The following is a 22,799-nucleotide window of genomic DNA, read 5'->3' on the forward strand; positions in this document are numbered from 1 at the left end:
TCAGACACCCGTGACTCACCTGTGCTCTGAGAAGCCTTGACTCACCTGTGCTCTGAGAAGCCTTGACTCACCTGTGCTCTGAGAAGCCTTGACTCACCTGTGCTCTGGGAAGCCTTGACTCACCTGTGCTCTGAGAAGCCTTGACTCACCTGTGCTCTGAGAAGCCTTGACTCACCTGTGCTCTGAGAAGCCTTGACTCACCTGTGCTCTGAGAAGCCTTGACTCACCTGTGCTCTGAGAAGCCTTGACCAGGCCGATCTTGAAGATGTTCTTGAGGCGCTCCTTGAGGAGGAACTTCTTGGCGCCGCCAGTGACGGAGATGAGCAGGTTGGGCGGCTCCAGCTGCCAGTGTTTGGTCATCAGCTCCCATAATGCCTCAGGGCGCACGTTCAGGCTCACACGGATGTACTACAGAACATGGGGGAGGGGGGCGGCATCAGATTTGACCTTGATCTCTGTGTCATCATTTTCTTTTCTAAAACAGTTTTATCACCAGCTCCCATAATGCCTCAGCACACGTTCAGGCTGACACGGATGCACTACAGAAGACGGGGGAGGGGGGCGTCTTTCAAATTTGACCTTGATCTTATTTGTCTGATCACAATTTTTATTTTCTAATGAAAACAATTTTATCATCAGCTCCCATAATGCCCAAGGATGCACACCTATCAAACTGACACAAATGTAAGGGGGAACATTTTCACGCATCGGGGGAAACTATGCCAGAATATTCATGACCTTGACACTTGTGTCATACAATATACTTTTCCCCTCAACATTTTCATGTATCTTAGAGACTAATGTTTCTGGGAAGTGCACATGAATAAACAGCTCTTCTAAAATCCTGAGAAATAACCCATTTTTTTCATAAAAAAACAAAACACAATGCGCTCACCGGTGACCTCTGCGTGTAGCCGCCCAAGCCGAGAAACTCGATCTCCCCAAACGAGCTCTCATGCAGGCCCTGGTCCTTGTGTTCCCGCACAAACCTGGACAACTTGTTCTGGAATAAAAAAAAAAATTATGTCTTAATATTGGTAGTTAATTATTCACTTCAATACAAAATCTATATCAGTTTTCTGCTTGGACCTTCTGCAGATTATAATGTCTTGATGAACTGGTAAAGTCCGCCAGAGTACAGGACAACCAAGTCTTGCAACCATCTACCTTAGTACAGCTGCAATTGGTGTAATGGGAGAGCTTGTTGAATGAACATTGTGAGGATGTCAGGGGCACATTTCCCTTGAGTGAAGGAACCAATCATTTTTGGGTCATGTGCATGTGGCAGGACAACATCAGAGATTGGACATCCCTCAGCCTGCAGGAAAGGCTGGCTGTAGCAGAATACAGTCCTGGAGACAACTCTCCATCTTCTTGTCTACCTTGTCCATCAACGACCCCCAACGACCAGGAGGTCAAGGGACTAGGTAGGTAGGTAGCATGTTGCCATGGTTACCTGTGTAGAGCAGGCATTAGCAATCCTCATCCACTGACAGTACAGGCCGTTCTCTGCGTCAGCTGTGTACACATGCCGGGGGGGTTCTCCGTTTCCCTGGGAGGGGGGCGGCAGTATGGGGGGGTCCCCATAACCGGAGGGGGGTGGGGCGTTCGACATGTGGGCGTACGTCTCTTTCAACATGACGGCCTCCTCAGAAGAAACTGACTGTTACGTTATCCATGGTTTGATTATACTCCAGCGCAGAAAATTTCACATTTAGGTGCACAGCAGGAACCCAACATGCCAGGGACTAGTTCCGACTGGTATTAAAAACTGTCAGGCACAGAAAATCACCAGAACAGCAGAACCGAGGAATCAAGTGTCAATCAGACAGAAAGCCTTAAATGCTTTTCAGACACCCTCCAGTAAAACAATGGTCACAATTGGATGTGCACGCTCCATCTAGTTCTGTCCTCTTGCTGCTACAATCCACTGCTGAAATTATCAGACTATAGAAAACATTCCATCATCAGACAGCGATTATTTCAACATAATTTGAACAGTAGAAATGCCGACAGGATCCCAACAGAAATGCTCCTCTCAGTAATGACCTCATATATATTCTGAACCAGCCTGGTGGTAATATATTCCAATCGTAACGAAGTTGTCCCGGATTCGGGGGGCCGTGTTTGGGACGGGATGTAATAAGGATTGATTCTGCATAACATTAGGCTAAACTAAGTCAACACTGGGATCACATCAACAGGAGCACATGAAACAGACAGGGACATATTGTAAAATATGCTGATTCTAAAGAAATTAATAATGCTGAGCTGGAAAATCAACATGCAAAAAGATTCTGAGGAGAGGATCCACAACTGTGAGTTGTCAGTTTCAGGGAGTAACAATTTACATAATAGTCAGGTTCATATTTCAAGGTTTTCTTTAGCCTCCTGTTTCCATTCTGACAGTCTTACCAAATCTCCTGACGTATCATAAGAACTATGGAAACAACCCTGCCTGAGTGACCAATTCTACCCGCATTAAAAACTTATAATGAAATGATTAGTTTTTTTTTCTAAAAAATAAGCCTATTCCACTGTAAAATTAAATTCCTACCAACGTTTCCTCCTTTCCAGTACCATACGGCTTGCATTTTATGAGTCACCTCTACTCTTCTGATTGTTTTGAATAGAAAATGGTAAGGCGTTCAGAAAACAAGTATTTCAATTAGTTCTGCCTGCCCAGTGAGACAGATTCTGGAGTGGCCGCTGTCTGGTAACTAATCCTGGAGTAATTTCATCAGGTTGGAAAATCACTGAATAACGAGGCTCCTTATTCACAACCAGGATCCATGTATATTAAACAGTTTTTCGGTGACCATCTGTCACCTTACTCAGGGCATCATATACTTGCATTTTACTAGCCTGGAGCTCCCTGGGGCACCTCTACTCATCGGAACAAGTGTTACATATGCAGAGGTTTGATGATTGTTTTAAATAAAAACTGGTAGGATGGTAGGGCGTTCAGAAAACAAGGATTTCATCTAGTCCTGCCTGCACACGACTGCAGGATTGTGAGACAGATTCTGGAGTGGTCACACTGTCTGGTAATTAATCCTTCAGTAATTTCATCAGGTTGGAAAATCACTGAACAACGAGGCTCCTTATTCAAAACCAGGATCTATGTAATACTATATTAAACAGCCTGCGCTTTGGTGACCATCTGTCACCTTACTCAGGGCATCATATACTTCTTAGTAGGTGAGTAATAATAAATGAATAAATGGATAACAGTCTGAGGTTATGCAGCACAACATACAGTGAAGTTTTAACGTTACATGTTGTTTTAAACTGCCAAATTGTTCCCAACCACTGAACACTCTCCAAAGTTCTAAATGTACTAGTAAAGGGGTTAGCGTATGTCATATACCCAGCAGTCAATCCAAAAACAGTGTGGCCACGATCCAGATCTATAGATGCAGCCACTTGAAGTCAAATTAATTAGACATGTAAATATGAAAGTGTCAGCCAACAGGGGTCGTGGTAGACTGAGAAAAACTTGGTTGGAGTGTGTTAGGAAGAACATGAAGGTATGCGGACTGACAGGGGTCGACTCACTGGACAGGGCCGCAATTGGAAGCGTGGTGTGAAGACTGGCCGACTGCTGCCTACCCCTGCGTCAGGGAGCCCAGCAGCAGAATAATCAAACAAAGGATATTGAGTGAGTGAGTGAGTGAATTACAAGTCACCTGCAAGACCTCTCCCCATCCTGGCATGGTTACAGGTTCCCTTTCCAGAGTTCCCTCTGCAGGTTTCATGTCCAGCTCCAGACTTACTACAGTTGCAGGCAGGCCAGCTCCCTTACACACACTCATCCGGGGGCTAATTGGATTGCACTGTACAAGCTGAAAATGCCACGGACACTTAATGCTAATTTCCTCACCTCACTCTGGTGAAAATGAGTGCCTAGCTTTCATTAGGGGCGTGCCTCGGATAGGACGCTAAAATGGAGATCCCACGTGGTAAAATAGGCAGATCTGGGGAATGTTCCGGCTGGTTGTACAACAGACATGTCTTTGATTAATTAACCATCCATGGTTCACTGTTCATGGCACTTATCCAGACATTTCCTGGTACATTAACCCTGTATATACTGTACACATCTCTGCCCTGTCACCAGCAGCAACAGATAGAGAAGAAACAATTTGGAACCAGATGTAGGTACGTACTTTTCACACACCGGTATTGATCTTACAGGGATTCTTTAGTTGACAGGTCACGACTGTCAGGGCTTTGGGCAAAATCTTAAACTTCCTGGTAAGGTATTCCTACTCCAACATCCTAATCTAGATTCATGCAGGACTGGACCAAGATCATTTTGTGATGTAAGAAAACTTTCACGGTAAGAAAAGCTGGATTTCAGGTCAGCCATGTCAGAACCTGTAAAATCATCAATAAGACTGGCCTGATTCTGTCTCCCTGTCAGACGCACGGACGACTGTGAATCACAAGAACATGACAGACAGCAAACCTTTCTGCAAACAGACTGGAGTAGACTGGCTTTCCTAATTTCTGTGGAAAACTCTGAGTGAGAAAAAAAGCGTATGACTCTGTTGCTTCTGCGGGAAACTCAGACTGTCGTGAGTGTTTCTGTGCCTTGCTAGTTGCTATCTTAATCTGAACTGGAGGTGAAATCCCGGGGTGAATGTCTCCAGCCCTCCTGATTCTGTCTCACTCTCAGATGCATGGACGACCAAGCAGACGCATGGACGACTGTGAATCATGAAGACACGACAGACACCAAGCAGACGCATGGACGGCTGTGAATCAAGGAGACACGACAGACACCAAGCAGACGCATGGACGACTGTGAATCATGAAGACACGACAGACACCAAGCAGACGCATGGACGGCTGTGAATCATGGAGACACGACAGACACCAAGCAGACGCATGGACGGCTGTGAATCATGGAGACACGACAGACACCAAGCAGACGCACGGACGGCTGTGAATCATGGAGACACGACAGACACCAAGCAGACGCATGGACGACTGTGAATCATGAAGACACGACAGACACCAAGCAGACGCATGGACGGCTGTGAATCATGGAGACACGACAGACACCAAGCAGACGCATGGACGGCTGTGAATCATGGAGACACGACAGACACCAAGCAGACGCATGGACGGCTGTGAATCATGGAGACACGACAGACACCAAGCAGACGCACGGACGGCTGTGAATCATGGAGACACGACAGACACCAAGCAGACGCATGGACGGCTGTGAATCATGGAGACACGACAGAATACTTTCTGCAAACAGCAGACCTTACAATAGTGGCAGCAACCTTTAATCTGGAGGTGAAGTCTTTGGGAAATGTCCCAAGCTCTACAACACCACAACTTTCATTTTCTCTGTTTTTCCCATTTGTGGCTGGCAGGAAGCCCAGGCCTGACAGGATGTCTGCAGACTGAGATCACAGTAATGTATTACACACATGTACTGTACGTAATGGTATGGTACAAGTTTCTGAGCTATGGTGCAGTGGTGCCACCTTTCTGTTCACTGCAGTACTGCACAGCACACATTCCATACAATACAATAGGACGCTCTAACCAATTCCCAATGACAGAGGCATGAGCTGGTAATGTCCCCAGGAATATGGCCAGAGCACACAGGCTCACCCCTACTCTTGTGTGCTGGGTTCTTTAATGTTTTTTTAAAAGGGAAATAAAGTGAAAGTGAAAGGAAATCTGATAGCTGAACACAGGTCAATAAAATCTTAGGTCTTGTTTTTGGGGTCAGGGCCACTCTTGGAACATTTTCTCTATAGTGGCCACCTGTCTATAGTGGCCACATTTCTCCAGTCCCTAGAGTGGCTGCTATAGACAGGTTTGACTATGCATATATTTGATTTGGCTGTTCTGAGCACCCACAGCCAGGGCTAGCCCTGCTGACACAGACTTTTCTATAATACTCATATCCGGTTTGATACTAGTGAGTCCCATTCATCAATTAATCTTACAAAGTACCCAAACGTCCTCCATGATGTTCTAAACATCACGACCTTGAAACAGCACTAACCTTGCCAAACCAGCCCTGCGTGAGTCTGTCCAGAAACGACCGGCCGAACGTCCTCTGCAGCTGACCTTCGATGTCCTTCAGCATCATTTCCTCAACAACAACATCCCCCAACCCCTTATATTTGAGACGCCTCTGCGACATCTTACATGTCTCAAATGTTCACTCAAGTTTCCAACCTTACTAAAGTCTCAATCTTTGCCCAGACTACCAGTTTCCAACCTGACCTTAGAACACTAAATACAGTCTCCACGCTAACGTTAGACGTTAGAACACTAACACACAGAGCAAACATACGTGATCAAAACTTCACACTTATGATGCGTTGCCCGAGAGGTAACACAAAAAGTTTCCTTAATCATTAAGTTAAACGCAAACACACATAAATAAGTTAAAACGTCTTGTGTAATGTGTTGTTAACCAAACAAAAGTCAAAACTGACATCTCCAAGCTGAAAACTGGTGTGGCAAAGTCCAGGCCATGGAGACAGACATTCCACCAGTGTCACACAACTTCACTACCAGCCAGCAGACCATGACTTAAACAACCAAAAGAAATCAAACATGTCAACTCTGTGTTTGAGTTCAACAACAAGATCAGTGCAACCCTGTCACGTTACCAGGCAGTAGAACTGGGGGGTGGGGGGTTTTGGAGGGGGACAGAGCTGTCTGGAAAGAAAGAGTACTAGTGGACCTAGTCCGGGCAAGCCGCCCGTAATGATGATGAGGGGGGCAGCTCTAAGAGGCAGTGAGTCTAACACATCAACAAATCTAAATCTGAAGAGACACAGACAAGGGTTCGAGAGGGCGGATTGCCCAGTGCAAGTAAAAGTACCGAATCAGGTAAGTGCAAGTCCAAATGTAATACCTGTTGGGCCTGAAAAGTGTGATTTTTCCACAAGGGTTTTTCACTTCACTCAGGTGAAAATGAATGCCTTAGCTTTGGTTAGGGCTGTGCCTTGGATAGGGCACTAAGTGGAGATCCTTTGTTTGAGGAGAGTCATGGCTTTAACACAGCTGCAACAGAGTTATAGTGTCCAAGCTAAAAACTCATTCCAAGTAAAAATCTGATCTTGAGTTCGGTTGGACAGTATATATAGAACAGGCATGGTTTAAGCCTTCCATGGTTCACTGTTCATGGCACTTTTACAGTAAAATAACAGTAACTGTTATAGGAAAGGTTTGCAACATTCCCCAGTCCCCAGCTCTACAATACAAGAAGTTTGAGTTTCTATAACTTTGTCCCATTTGTGGCTGGCAGCGAGTTTGTGCCTGACAAAAAATCTGCAGTCACTGAGATCACAGTAATGTAACAGTTACTGTACGTAATGTTATAATAATGGTACACATTTCTGTGCAATGGTGCAGTGGTGCCACCTTACTGTTCACTACAGTACTGCTCAGGCCACACAATACAATTATAGGAAAAGACCAAATGAGAGAGAAGCATGAGCTGAGGCTGACACCAGTTTCTTGTGTGTTGGGTTTTTTAACGTGTAGTCCTCCAAAGAAGAATAAAAGTGTAAGTGAAAGGAAATCTGATTGCTGAACACAATTTGATAAATAAATGTCTGTATTGGGGGCGATCCATGCCTCAAACCATGATAAAGAACCCATTACCCAAGGGAGTAAGGAACCTTTCCAGTGTGAGTAGACATCAAATTAATCTGTCCAGATGCGCAGCTTGACTCTCCAGCACATTAACCTGTGTATTAATGCCTGCAATCAGGACAAGACGGTTGTTGGGTCATGACTTATAATGTAGGCTTGAGGACCCTGTACCCGCCCTGATATATTTATCTATTTATGTATTGGTTTGGCTGTTCAGCACACACAGCCAGGGCTGCCAAACTTCAGTTCAATTCAGTTCAGTTCAGGTCATCCTCATACGAGGTGCCATTAACAATGTCTAACCATGCGTTTCTATCAAGCATGGCAGCTAGCAGATTGTAGTCCTTTAACCAAACCTCCTCCTCCAAAACTTTCTTAAGTGTCAGGTTCGGTCGTCCCCTTTTTCTCTTTGCGTCAGGTTCCCAGAGGAGAACTTTGGCAGCCATCTCCTCATGACGTGCTACATGGCCAGCAAGGGCCAGTCTTCTTTTCTGAATAGTTCTAGAGATCGGGGGAAGTCCATTGTACAGTTTTTTGTTTCCTATGCGACTCTGCCAGGGTACATTTAGAGCATAACGAAGCAGACGGGTGTAGTTACCATCCAGTTTGCCCAACTAGCCTGCCCTATTACAAAGGGCCTGTTGACAGAGACAATACAGCTTTGAAGTTTAATACTTTTGTTGATTCAATTTGCTCTCACAGTTGTCCAAACATGTCCAAATGTATATGTAGCGATAGATTGTGGTGACCACGTGGCGCAGCGGTAGCATGTTCGGATTTGCACCGAGAGGTTGCGGGTTCGAATCCGCCTACCGTGCCACCGATCTTGTGCCCTTGGGAAAGGCACTTTACACGACTTTCCTCACTTTACTCAAGTGGAAAATGAGTCGTCCCTCGGATAGGACGTTAAATGGAGGTCCCGTGTATGGGGAGAGTCACACCCCATGCACGTTAAAGAACCCCCACACGTGCGATTGTGCGGTGTGGATGGAGCAAACCATTCTGTCTGGAGTTGGTGATTCACTACAAATCACCCGGGCGGAGGCCTGGTGAACCTTCGTGTCGTATCAGCCACACGGTGATTTACATCATTCACCATACCCCGGAGAGGAGATAGGTGCCGCCAGGGGACTAAAATGCCTACTGATACAGCACAACATGTTGTGCTGCCCCTACGGCTGATTAAAAGGCTATGGGACGAACGAACGAGCGATAGATGTAGTATTTTATCTGACTCTCATGACCTCAATGAAAAGTGCCCGGCAGGCCAATTTGAGCTTCTCATGAGTAAACAAAGGTTCAAACAAACTAACGTCATGACGAGGGCTGGGTACGGTGTACCGGTACAAAACCGGTTTTTCTCAGTGGATCCGGTGGACCGGATGTTGGACCGATTAGAAAATGAACAGATTATATGAACAGGCATTCAGACTTTTGGGGCCTACCGGTCGAGGACAATAACAACAGGGAAGTGGAGAAGAGTCCAGCCTATATAGTAATTTCTGCCAACTTTTACAGTCAATTGAGGCAGTTAGCAAAATTTGAAGGATTTTAAAACAGCATTGGAAGTCGAATACTACACAAAGCAGACTTCTTTGTAGCAAAATGGACCATTGTTTTGAGTACTGTCCATTCGCAAGTTCTCACATACTGAATCAGGTCCAGGTTCAGGTCCGGACCTGATCCTTTGGACCTGAACAGGACCTGTACCTGATTTTTCTGTACCGGTACCCGCCCCTAGTCACGACCTTAAAACAGCACTGACCTTGCCGAACCAGCCCTGCGTGAGTCTGTTCAGAAACGACTGCCCGAACCTCCTCTGCCCGAACCTCCTGTGCAGTTGACCTTCAACGTCCTTCAGCATCAACTCCTCAAGATCCCCCAGTTCACTCCTCTCAGGTCTGAGACGTCTTTCCGACATCTTACACGTCTCAGATGTTCACTCAAGTTTCCAACCTTACACTTCTCAGTCTTTACCCCAAGTACAGTTTCCAACCTTAGAAAACTAACACGTATAATGCACTGTCTACTAGTGAGAACACGTAGGACAAAAACTTAACACTTTGTTATGACGCGCAGCTTGAGAAGAACATGATTGAACAAAAAAAAACAAGTTCGTGTCAAAGGTCAGTAACCTGATGAGGCGGTTTCAATTGCAAGGTTCCCATAATCATTAAGTTTCGCAAACACACATAAATGAGTTAAATGTGTCTTGTAATGCATTGTTAACCAAACCAAAGTCAACATGGTAATCTGTAAGCTTTACCCCAAGTACAGTTTCCAACCTGATGTTAGAACACTGAATATAATGCACTGCCTCCTCACGAAGAGCCAACACCTGAGACAAAAACACTTAAGACGCGTCACCTGACAATAAACACAAAGACTTTGTGTCAAAGTTCAGTAACCTGAGGTCAGCTAAGATTCAATTTCAAGTCTTCCCTAATCAAGTTAAGCAAACACACATAAATGAGTTAAACGTCTTGTATAATGTATTGTTCCCAAACAAAAGTCAATTATGAATTTGTAATCTGTTTACTGCTGAGCTCAGGTGTGCCAAAGTGGCCATGAATCAGACATACCTCCACTGTGTAAGACAACTGCATTACCGGTCGGCAGACCGTGACGTGAACAACCCAAACAAATCAAAGCTGCCAACTGCGTGTCTGAGTCTAAGTTCAACAACAAGATCAGTGAAACTCTGTTGACTTACCTAGAACTTGGAGGGGGGGGGCAGTTCTGAGAAGCTGAGTTTAAAACATCAACAGATCTAAATCTGAGGTGTCAGAAATCGTGACCAAAATCAGTTAAAGCACAGAAGAGACACAGGCCACTGGGTTCCACGGGTTGGATTGCCCAAGGCAAGTAAAAGCGACGAATCAGGCAAGCTCATGTCCAACTGTAATACCTGATTTATCCACCAGGGTGCAATTTCTCCATTGAGTAAGTGGTGGATTATATAGCTATTTGTCCAGTTATCTGCTTCACTAAATCAATTAAATTAAATATAAAAGGATCTCCTTGCTTTAAGTTAAAAATTGCAAGAAATATGCTATCTAAATTTCAGGCAAGTGGAAACTTGTTTCGAGCCAGTGGATTATTCATGTATTTTCCCTGTATATAAGGCCAGTCACTTTTTAGGTGGCCTCCATCAGTTAAAGTTTTAACTTTTAACCATCATGGTATTCCTAATTGACATCTTAGCTGTACAGTTTCAGTTATGGCTAACAACTTCCTGTATGATATACATGTATGAGAATGACAGACTCATAGTTCAGCGTGCAAAATACCCACTTGCACACTTGCACATTGCAACCACTTTTTGCTTGGTGCAACTTACTTCTTAACTCAGGTTGCACAGGGTGCAACTTAGATTTTGAGCCTCAGAACTTGATTTTGTTCTCAATTTATTTGGAAGAAATAAATGGACTGTAGCAGCTCCATTTTATATCAGTCAAATACGTATGTATTGTACTTTTTTTCTTCAGATATTATTAGTGAATTGTAGGTGGTGTAACTTGAAATTCAGTTGTGCAACCTAGTTTTTGCCCCAGGTTGCACACTGTGCAACCTGGCTCAGAAAAGTATTTTGCACACTGTAGTTATATACTAGGGCACATCAGGTGGCTCTGCGGAAAATAGATTGAAGCTTCAGTTAGGGACGTCCTGGGGATGGCATGCACGGCCGAGGGTCCCGTGTTTGAGGAGAGCCACACCTCAAGCACGTTAAAGAACCCAGCACACTTATCGGAAAGAGTATGGCTCCTTCCTGGTGTGAGCGTATCAAACCTTGTAATTACAGTCTGGTCTTATGCAGCTTGTACTGTACAGAACTGGTGCATTACACCTAAAAGCAGTTAAACATAGTCTCCAGCAGGCCCATCGGTGCCTTAGAGATAATATCAAAGCTGGCAAAGGAATATAGCCGGCCAAGGGAGTCATACGGGCACCTGGTGCTGCAATACTAAGTCCCTGCAGCTTGCCAGCTTTGATACTATTTCTAAGGCACCGTAGGGTCTGCTTGGAGACTAGTTAAACAGTTATGCAAACACGAAGCCAAACCTCTGCATCTGCAAACATGACTCTCCTAACGGACGCTGTCCTGACCATGGATATCAGCTGGGGCTCATAACAAACAAACAAACAAACAAACAAACAAACAAACAAACCTCTGCGAACATGACTCTCCTAACGGACGCTGTCCTGACCATGGATATCAGCTGGGGCTCATGGCAAACAAACAAACAAACAAACAAACAAACAAACAAAGAAACAAAGAAACAAACCTCTGCGAACATGACTCTCCTAACGGACGATGTCCTGACCATGGAGATCAGCTGGGGCTCACGACAAACAAACAAACAAACAAACAAACAAACAAAGAAACAAAGAAACAAACCTCTGCGAACATGACTCTCCTAACGGACGATGTCCTGACCATGGAGATCAGCTGGGGCTCATGGCAAACAAACAAACAAACAAACAAACAAAGAAACAAAGAAACAAAGAAACAAACCTCTGCGAACATGACTCTCCTAACGGACGATGTCCTGACCATGGAGATCAGCTGGGGCTCACGACAAACAAACAAACAAACAAACAAACAAACAAACAAACAAACCTCTGCGAACATGACTCTCCTAACGGACGATGTCCTGACCATGGAGATCAGCTGGGGCTCATGGCAAACAAACAAACAAACAAACAAACAAACAAACAAACAAACAAACAAACAAATCTCTTCGAACATGACTCTCCTAACGGATGCTGTCCTGACCATGGAGATCAGCTGGGGCTCACGACAAATGGACAAACAAACAAACAAACAAACAAACCTCTGCGAACATGACTCTCCTAACGGACGCTGTCCTGACCATGGAAATCAGCTGGGGCTCACGACAAACAAACAAACAAACAAACAAACAAATAAACAAACAAACCTCTGCAAACATGACTCTCCTAACGGATGCTGTCCTGACCATGGAGATCAGCTGGGGCTCACGACCGTTGTTCTCGATCACGACGGCTTCCACGCCGTCCGCCCGACCCCAGCCTCCGCGCCAACTCATCCTACCATTCATGGCGGGCCACCTGACCTGACTGTTGTGAGTCTTGTTCACACTTGTTTGAGCTATTCTGAGTTTAAAGCCTGGCTCCCTGCTGTGAGTCTCGCTAACGGTGTCGCTGTTCCCGACGGTAAATCACAGCAGCACTGGACGTGTGGCTGGCGGTGCGATCTGCTGCTGCCTGGTGAAACGAGTTCTTCCAAGTCTACTTTTATCTGCCCAGAATCCACCAACCTGTTGTCAAAACAAAGCTGCACAATGTCGCTGTATCAGAGAGTAAAGCCCAGCAACACGTGTCGTGTGAACTGTTGACTGGTGAAACAAGTTTTTCCGAGAAGACTTTTCCCTGTCAACAGACCACTGACGACCACCTGTTGTCACAACAGCCCACTGACGACCACCTGTTGTCACAACAGCCCACTGACGACCACCTGTTGTCAGTCTTATCTTCTTCAGGCTTCTTCACAGAATCCGACACGGCTGACTGGAACACGACCTTCCTGCGTCAGGGATGAACAACTTCCCCAGAATTGGCTTCGTGGCAAGTTTTCTGTCTTGTACCCTAAACAGGAATCCTGGACTGGACTCGAGCATGCAATCAGGTGTCCAATTCAAAACTGCATATTATATATGTGGCGCTTATCCCAACAAAAGCACAGTACAGGACCATCATGCATTGTTCAAAAGTCTGCCAAGTCAATCATCACCTGCGACTGAACCAGGCTGTCAACGTTACTGATGTACGTCCTCACAGAGAAGCACTGGTCGGTTCCAAATCCCTAATCCAAATAAAACGAATCCATCAATCACAGTACAACAGACCTCCATGTCTCCAAGAGTAGTGAAACCTTCTGTTCAGAATTGGTCCGTAGCATACAAATTACACTCTGAACGATGTCTGCCTCCCAACAGTGTTGTCTGCAGAGAGCCTGACAAGATAAGTGACTAGACCTCGGTACCAAAGACCTTCAGGCATGGGTGCTCTAGATCTGATCTGTTGTGCAAAGTGTAACGGCAGCGAGCGTAAGCGGGGGAGGTGTGCGTTCTACGCTACACGCTTCTCGGCTACCAATGAGGCGGCTCACTGTGACCAGTCCCAGACCATGACAACTTTTGGGCTCATCAACATTTTTTAGCAAGTTAAGAACACTGAGACCCCCAGAGGGCCATGAAAGGGATTTTGTCCAGACTGAAGTTTATGGCAAGTTGCTTGTCTTGTCATAAATGATAAGAAATATGACAAAATTGCCTTTCTTCGTGGCAAATGTGCAGATGTTGGCACATTGGCAAACTAAATGAGTGTTTGTTTTTTGGCACACTTCTGACACAGATTAGCCAAGAAGCTCAGGGGTGTCACTCCATACATGGTCTCCTTCAATCAATACTGACCATGGTAAAATCCTAATTGATATCAGCCTTACAGCGTTGACTGTGGCTAAACAGTCCTATACGAGAATGACAGTCTCTGCCACATAGGGCACATCTGTAGGCTGACTCATGTCTGTTGCAGAGTTATTTTCGCAGGATCCACTTCGTATCACTCCACTGGCAGGGTATGTGCCTTTCCCAAGGGCACAACGTGAGGGGCATGGTGAGTATCATACCAAGAAGCTATTGGTTCAATGTTCTATCCACCATTAGGCCACACACCAGTGCCACTGTCCTGTAGTTACTCCCTGGAAAGAATTTGTCTTAACTAGTACAGGTGACAGGATCTGCTACCTGAGAACTGGTTTATTTATTTAAACACACAATGTAATGTACAAGATTATAGTCCGAGGACTAAATTGCCTCGTACATTGTACAGGAGAGGCTGGCGCTTAGGACTAAAACAATGGAATGTCCTGCCTAAGTGTATTAACATACTTATCACAATTTCCCCTAAACTTTACAATTTAAAATTGTGGGTCTACACACCATCAAGTAAATATATATCTATGTCAATTATAAAATCGATCTCATTCTGAATGATTAAAATGTGACACTTCAAAGACTAATGTGAGTTTAACAGATCGATACAATAAGGCAGTGTGGTATTCCTGAAACGCGATGTTCGGCACTTAAACTGGCTGAAGTTATTAGCATTTCTGAGGTCCCTGCCATGTACCTCAGAGCGGCGTGGTGAGTAGCCAGCAGTTGAAAACCTCAGAATGGACAATAGATGAGAGTACCCTACCCTCAGCCATGGCATGGATTATGTGTACACAGGATGTTTAGTTTGGCAGGAGACCAGGTGTGTGACATGTGGAACATTCCCTGCTCTAAGCGACACATCCGGCCTTCACGGTATCCTCACCAGGACAAAGCACCGCTGGCAGGTGGCCGCAGACATGGAAACATCACAAACGTGCCTCGCACACACATTCGTCTGAACAGGACGGTCTGGAGTTTGACTCCCAGCCTCCAGCCTTCACGGTATCCTAACCAGCACAAAGCTCTGCTGGCAGCTGGTAAAATGTGCCTTTGATGACCTGAAGGTCAGGAGTGCGATTCCTGTCCTAGTCACTCACTGTCCTCATCCAGCTATAGGGCACCACTTGTTAGGAAACACAACTTCTGGTGTCTTATAGAAGGACAAACTTAAGCACATCTTACAGGTGGCTGAACAACCTTACCTGTCATGCGGACCTGACAACAAGCACCTGTTCGGGTACATAGACTGACAGGTGTGAAGACAGGTGTGCAAACATTCCCATCGGATGCTCAGGTCAACTAGGTCTTTCCCATCCCCAGCATGTTGTGGAGTGTTGTGTATATGTGTGTGCAGGTGTGTAGTTACCTGATCCAGGTGTGTGCAGGTGTGTGGTTACCTGATCCAGGTGTGTGCAGGTGTGTGGTTACCTGATCCAGGTGTGTACATGTGTGTGCAAATGTGTTCAGGTATGTACAGGTGTGTACAAGTGTGTGCAGGTGTGTACAGGTGTGTACATGTGTGTGCAGGTGTGTACAGGTGTGTGTACATGTGTGTGTACAGGTGTGTGTACAGATGTGTGTACAAGTGTGTGTACAGGTGTGTACAGGTGTGTAAAAGTGTGTGCAGGTGTGTACAGGTGTGTACATGTGTGTGCAGGTGTGTACAGGTGCGTACAGGTGCGTGCAGGTTTATACAGGTTTATACAGGTGTATACAGGTGTGTGCAGGTGTGTAGTTACCTGATCCAGGTGTGTACATGTGTGTGCAAATGTGTTCAGGTATGTACAGGTGTGTACATGTGTGTGCAGGTGTGTACAGGTGTGTGCAGATGTGTGCAGGTGTAGTTACCTTATCCAGGTGAGTAGCAGCCTGCCTCTCCTCCCCGCTGCCCATAAGCATGTTGTGGAGTGAGCCCAAAAAGTTCCGCCCCCCTCCCACATCCACAACATCACACTTTCCCTGCAGCGGCTCTACATCGATCGGCACTATCACGTCCTCCTGAGCATCCCGTCTCCTTGGTGATGGTTGCCTAGGTGATGCACCTCCATGTGTGCTCGTGATTGGCGGCAGGGTTTGTGGAGTTCTATTATAATTCTGTATCGTTTCCACATCGTCAGAGTTCCTGTTCTCCCCGGCATCACTGTTGGAGTACGCTGGGTTCACTTCTCCGTTGTTCTCTTTGTGCTTTTTCTTCTTTTTCCTGCGTTTGGACGATCTGTGGCCGCGATCCCTCCTCTCCGGGGCGCTGGGGTCGCCCCCGACAACGCTCATCTCCACGTCCTGTTGCCGGGTGTGGCCTGCCCGGTCGCGGGATCGGCTCCGGTCGCCATGGGAACGGTCGCCGCTCTCCTGCCGCTCAATCGGTGTGATGCCCCACTTCCCTGCAGTACCCGCAAACCCCACCAGGGGGGGCTCCTGCCCATCCCCATGGTCCATGGTGCTCAGTTACAGTTTCAGCAGCAACAACTCTGCAACACAGAAACATGGCAGTCAGAGATGGCAGACTTCACCCCTTTACCCATACTGGGGCAGTCAGAGATGGCAGACTTCACCCCTTTACCCATACTGGGGCAGTCAGAGATGGCAGACTTCACCCCTTTACCCACAATGCTTTGCAATTAGACAGACAGACATACAGTGAGAGTCTGAGGACAAATTATTTTAGTCTTGAAGTAAGAAAATGGTTCAGCATTTTCCCCGGGCCCTTATGTTTTCATCTTGACCTGACCTGAGACTGACTTACAAGCTTGAAATGTCCAGGAGACAAATAATCATGTGTCCTCTTAACATGTACAAGCTAGAGCAAGTAGAGGTAAGGAAAGGATATCTGTTGCAGCAGGAGTTCTGTATCCACTTCAGGCACACTTGAGAAGAACAAACAAAGCTACGTGCTACGTGCCTGCTGTGCAAACAAACACTTTCACCACTTCTCAAGTCAGCTGAACATACACTAGTATAGTACTGTTACACACTTACACCTGTCCAATCTGTTTTAAAGCACTGATTCAGAACACCTGAGGGAAACAAATGGAACTACAGAGCCCACAGACCATAAGTTGTCGCATGGAAGTTTCACCTCAGGACACTGAGTAAAGTTAAACATTAGCATGTTACTGTGAAACTACACGTGACAACTCTCACAAGTCACAGAAGAAATCAGCAGTCCCAGAATTCAGATATTATTCAATTATGAACTGTAGTACCAGAATTTCCCCATGTCTGTAAAAAGAATGGTACTACAAAAATTTTCCACATAATGCAGATAAAATTTCTGATGATCTGATGGCATTTTACATTGCAGGTAAAATTATTCTTATGGAATTGTTGGTATCCCTGACTCATGATCACATCCATACTAACCCCCATTGTTTCACCTCCTAAACAAAATATGATCGTAATGCTGAATGTTAAATGTTAAATCTGAAGATTTTGAACCTGGTGACACAAGGTCAGATCATCATCTTTGGTACTGATAAAATTCCTGATAATCTGATGACAACATTGCAGGTAATATTATTGTAGCTAGTTGTAAAGGAATTGTTGGTATCCCTGACTCACGATCTGACCCGCCCATCCTGACCCCCATTGTTATAATGTATTGTTCCACCTGTAGGACTCCGCGCAGCACTTGAATATTTCATGAGGACAGATATAACATCAGCTCATCACATGGTAACCTGGATACAATAATAAACACTTAGTACACATGGGTGAGGGTGCGTAAATACTCACATTCAAGTTCTCAGAAAAACGTAAAATATTTGTTCCTGTGGCACTCAAAAAAACATTTTGTCATTTCTATCTTCCGGCATGTATTAGAAATAAAAAAGAGTAACATAATTGAGTGATGACATTAGTATTATATATTATAATAGTAATGTGGAGACACTGAAACTGACAGCAGAACCACACCCAGTCTCAGGGTCAGGAATGCACAGTCTACTATCAGCAGCTGCACCAAACTGATACAACGCTAGTTCACCTTTATTCGTAGGGTAACCTTTATCCGTTGTACCTTAAAACAGGATATTTAGGGATATCACGTTGATGGACAGTGGTTTCAAATTGCATCTTTTCAAAAGAATGCAGTTTAAGACCATCGTCAGTCCAACTGTTTTGATATCCCGAAATACCCTGGTGTTAAATACAACGGATAAAGGTTACCCTACGAATAAAGGTGAACTAGTGTTATATACTAGCACAGTAGCACTAGTATTATAGTAATGTGTGTACACACATTTTACGGTTGAACCAATAGTGTAACACAACTTGAAACACATTTAGCAATTTTTTTTGTTAAATGTTCCTAGTGTGAAGTCACAACAAAGACAAACATGTCAAGATTTACTATATTCAATACGTATGATCATTATTACAGCCAGGCTTTTAGCTAGGATTTTATTATAGGGAGTCCAAATTTATTGTTGAGTCGCGGTAAGTGACTGTTGTAGGGGGGTCCGGGGGCATCCACCTTCCATGGTGCAGAGTTTTTGATGATTTTAAGTTTAAAAAGTGCATTCTAAGGTGTCCTAGGAGGTAAAAATACTGTTACAGATGTCACAGAAGAAGACTATAACCACAGATGACCTAGTAGCATCGCTGGTCAATCAGAATTTCATGCCTGTCAGGGGATTTTTTCCCCAGTGTAAGGGCGCCCAGAGCTTCAAATTTCTTGTTATTCTAAGAAAAGTGCGTCCAGATGACGCGTTGACGCATGCCTGGCTAAAAGCTTGATTACAGCCTAAGTCTCCAAATTCTGATGGTAGAAACGAAGGGAAGCAGTGAGACACAGAAGCTCTTCCAAAAGTGGCTTCAAACAGCGATGTTTACTCTGTAGACTTTACTCTGTCACCCAGGCATCAACAACGTTTGTTACGTGAGACTGGGGAAGTCAAGTTGCCATGGTGACAGCAGGTACAGCAGGTGATGGTTTACCTGGTTACTATGGTAACAGAGTCATGACCAAACCATCTGTACAGTCCTTCAGTCTAGGCTCATGTGGGGGGTATTGAATTTTTGAAATAAACAAAATTTTGACCACAATAAAAATGTTGTCATCTTTTATTTGGAAATTTTTTTCATTCACTTTAAACTATCTGAAGCAATTACTGCTGTAACTACGCAAGCATTTGTTACATTACTCAAAGATTACTAGAAAGTATGTAGCTGGGAGAATTTGCCCAAAATCAATTTGAGTAACTTGAGTAACTGCTTGAGTAGCTGCTTTTTGGCGATCTCATTACCTGGATGTCTCACCTTCATCGATGTAGCTGTGAGGATTGAAAACATGATAATCTGTGTGAGTCTAAAGCAGCTTTACAGACATGCAGATGGGAGCTGTGAGGTCATCTCAAACTGACGCACACAGAAGCTAAGATTCTTTGAAAGGTTTGGAAGACTGATGCAACCTACGGTTGAGCAAGAAATCTCACTGTAACCTGAAGGTTATGAGCAAAGAACCCTTCAGACGTACACATAACCTTAAGGGGTGCTCACATGCCTCAGGCTGTTACTGTCACCTTCTGTAATTAATGTCACAGTTAATCACCTGAACGGAAAAACTGGTTCTACTTCATTCCCCCGACCAAACCACCAGCCCTACACACACACCACCATCACATACCAGACAATAGATTTGACATAACTAGAAGTTCAAATTGCAAATGCCCTGTTTTCACCATAATCCTTCATAAATCCTTGTAGATTGAAAAAAATAACATCAAAAAGAGTGGGCTTGAACCAGGCAGGACTTACAATACAAGGAGTCAGGGAACACAACACAACACAACAACATACTAAAGGTAACCCTGAGTACCTTTAAGGAAACTTTGAGTTTGAATGTAAAAAATCAAATCATTATTCTCACAACCTGACATGGGATCCTTTAAGGCATGTTTTAGTTACAGAGGTCATGAGTACCATGGGCACCTGGACAATGGTCTTCAGACAGGTGACATGTTCACTACAATTAAGTACACCTGAACCCTCTACCTGAACACTCAGGTATGTTTGTAAGGTAATCCATTACTTTCACTTTCAGACGAAATGTGGCAAAACTGTGGCATTTCACTTACCGTCAGGTGAGAAACTTACAGAACTTTACAGGTTAACAGAAGAGACAAAGTCTAAAGCATAGAAACAAAAACTGCATCTTTTGACCTCAATTGTTAAAGCTGAGCAAAGAACAAATTGGAAAAAACTGGAAAACTGAAAAATTGGAAAACTGAAAAATTGGAAAACTGGAAAATTATGCTTGTCACCGGTTAATAAAGCAAAGAGATTGGAAGAGCTATTTCAACCCTATTGAATAAAGCTAATTTTTTTTTTGTTTTTTTTTTGTTTGTTTTGGTCTTCTAAATGTCTCTACAGAATCTCAAGGTTTGTATTTGTACAAAGAGAATATGAGGTTTATTTGTGTGTTCGAATCGCCAGTGGCTGCCTTGGGTTTAATAATAATAGAACGGTCCCTTTTTTGAGTTACTCCAGTGGCCAAACATACCACGGAGCAGAATTTCTCAGACACGTGTTCTACAGCAACATCACAATAATGTACAGTTCATGCCTGCGGAATACTGCCTGTAATAATGTAAGAGCAAACTTTGTCTCCACAAAAGCAAAAACACAAAAACACAGCCAAACATTACCAAAACATGCATATATGACGGAGCAGAATTTCTCACACGTGTTCTACAGCAACATCACAATAATGTACAGTTCATGCCTGCGGAATACTGCCTGTAATAATGTAAGAGCAAACTTTAGTCTCCCCTAAAGCAAAAACACAAACACAGTAACTGTTATGATGATAATTAATAGCGAAGTCATCCAGGCGAACACATGTTACCAGGCATCGCGCGGTCAGCACAACACACAGAAACCCGGGACAACCTCCCCCCATGGGCCCTGAACAGGCCTCCCCTACCCCCCAAGTCTGTTCCCCTCTCCCTGCCCCAGTCTTACCAGTTTCCTCACCATCACAGCTCTCTTCTGTCCCGTTTTCACGTTTAAAATCCGCCAGTAAATAAAAACATTCGCCTGAATCCTGCCGCCATGTTTAATCACTCCCGACATGCTCCGCGCTGCGCACCTGCCGAAAGTTGGGCGCACCTTAATTAATTCACCTGTTCTGACGGGAGTTCTCTGTGACGTCTCTGATTTTCAACTTTGGAAAAAAAGTTGGAACTAGCTTGGTTTGCACTAAATGTGTTGCCAATTAACAAAATACAATATTCAAACGATACAAAGTCTTACTCTTAGCCCGGCTTCCAGACCCCAAGCCCGGTATCAATAATAACGGACACTGGAGTTGAATGTATCAATCACTGTCTCTACATTGAAATAAAGGGACGCAACAAGACAAATCAATTTATTATCAGCCATTCCTGTACTAGAATAGTAGACTAGAATAGAATTATTACATTTAATCGGAACAAAGGCTATTACATTACATGAATCACGAGTAGAATTTATATACCAAGTAAGTTTACATACTCTCCAAGCAGAGGTTAGGCTCCAGCTGTTTTTTTAAACGTTTTTTTAGTCGTTTTTATCGGGCTTTCTATTTTGTCATTTTTCTTGAAGTACGCCAGCCAGCAAGATAAAATGATATCGAAGAAAGCCCGTAAAAAACGCCTAAAAAACGTTTAAAAATAGCCGGTGCCTAACGTACGTTTACATGCAGTAAATGCGTTGTCAATTGAAGTAAAAGTATTTCGTGAACCGTTAGCAAAGCCTGACTAATTGCGCTCCTAGCGGTCGGCCCGACAGTTACAAGGGAGGCCCAAGAACTCCGCCAGAGATTGTGCAAACACGGACTGTCATGATAGCCAAACGGACAAAAGATTCAACTTGACCCAGGAAGATGAGGAAATACTATCCCAACACTTAGCTATGACATTGTACAATTATTGCAAGTTATGAACAAGACAGAACTTCATAAATAAACTAATTTCTCATCACAAAAGAAAGCTGCTGGCGTCTTAAGAAATCAATGATTTGTCATGTCACATTTGTAGCTAGAACTGAGTGCAATCCTTTGCCAACCTGCGGTATTGTCGACGGGGAGTCGCAATCAATGGTCACTCGCAAGTTTCCCGCCGCGTTTTGCTGACACCCGGAGAGATGTTGCTTTGAGGTGGTCAGAACATTCTGAAAGTGGTGGCTACTTCTGCACTCAGCGCTTCAGCCAGTTTCTGCGGTATGCAGGCCCGATGTGCGGCTAGTGCTTATTCCGTTTCTGTGGCGTTGTTGACGGCCGGGATTGCATCCGGAGTTACTACAAAGTTCAGGCCTTCAGAGAACAGAGACTCCCCGGTTATGTTACCTCATGGCCCCGTAGATTCTTCACACACCTGTCCTCCTTTCTGTCGCTATGCCGTCGTCTTGGACCCAAGCTTACGACACAGGGCAGGTTTGTTTGTTTGTTGACTGCGCGTCCCGCGCCTTACTTTTGCTTGAAGACGCCCCTGTATGAAGTTCCCGGGTTGGTTTGTTTGTTTGTTTGTTTGTTTACTCAATAACGCCCCGGCCTCCATACATCTGCTTGGAGACGTCCCTCTATCATGTTCTCTGTGGGAGTAGACATCGACAAGCAGAGGTTAGGCATCAACTGTTTTGACGTGCTTGTAGGACTTTATCTTTTGTCCCGTTTTCTTCATGTATGGCTGGTGGACACAAAGA

General features: G+C 44.6%; 1 protein-coding gene across 1 annotated transcript; it reads right to left on the bottom strand.

Moving 5' to 3' along the window:
* Window positions 1-140: 140 nt before the first annotated feature.
* LOC118429100 lies at window positions 141-16,587 on the bottom strand. Its single transcript, XM_035839476.1, has 3 exons — window positions 15,969-16,587; window positions 896-1,003; window positions 141-408 (listed from the first exon to the last, which is right to left on the bottom strand). Exons 1-3 carry the CDS (start codon window positions 16,554-16,556, stop codon window positions 172-174), a joined length of 933 nt encoding a protein of 310 aa, XP_035695369.1. The 5' UTR covers window positions 16,557-16,587; the 3' UTR covers window positions 141-171.
* Window positions 16,588-22,799: the final 6,212 nt, after the last annotated feature.

This window comes from Branchiostoma floridae, chromosome 13 (assembly GCF_000003815.2).
Source record: "Branchiostoma floridae strain S238N-H82 chromosome 13, Bfl_VNyyK, whole genome shotgun sequence".
Classification (NCBI taxonomy): domain Eukaryota; kingdom Metazoa; phylum Chordata; class Leptocardii; order Amphioxiformes; family Branchiostomatidae; genus Branchiostoma; species Branchiostoma floridae.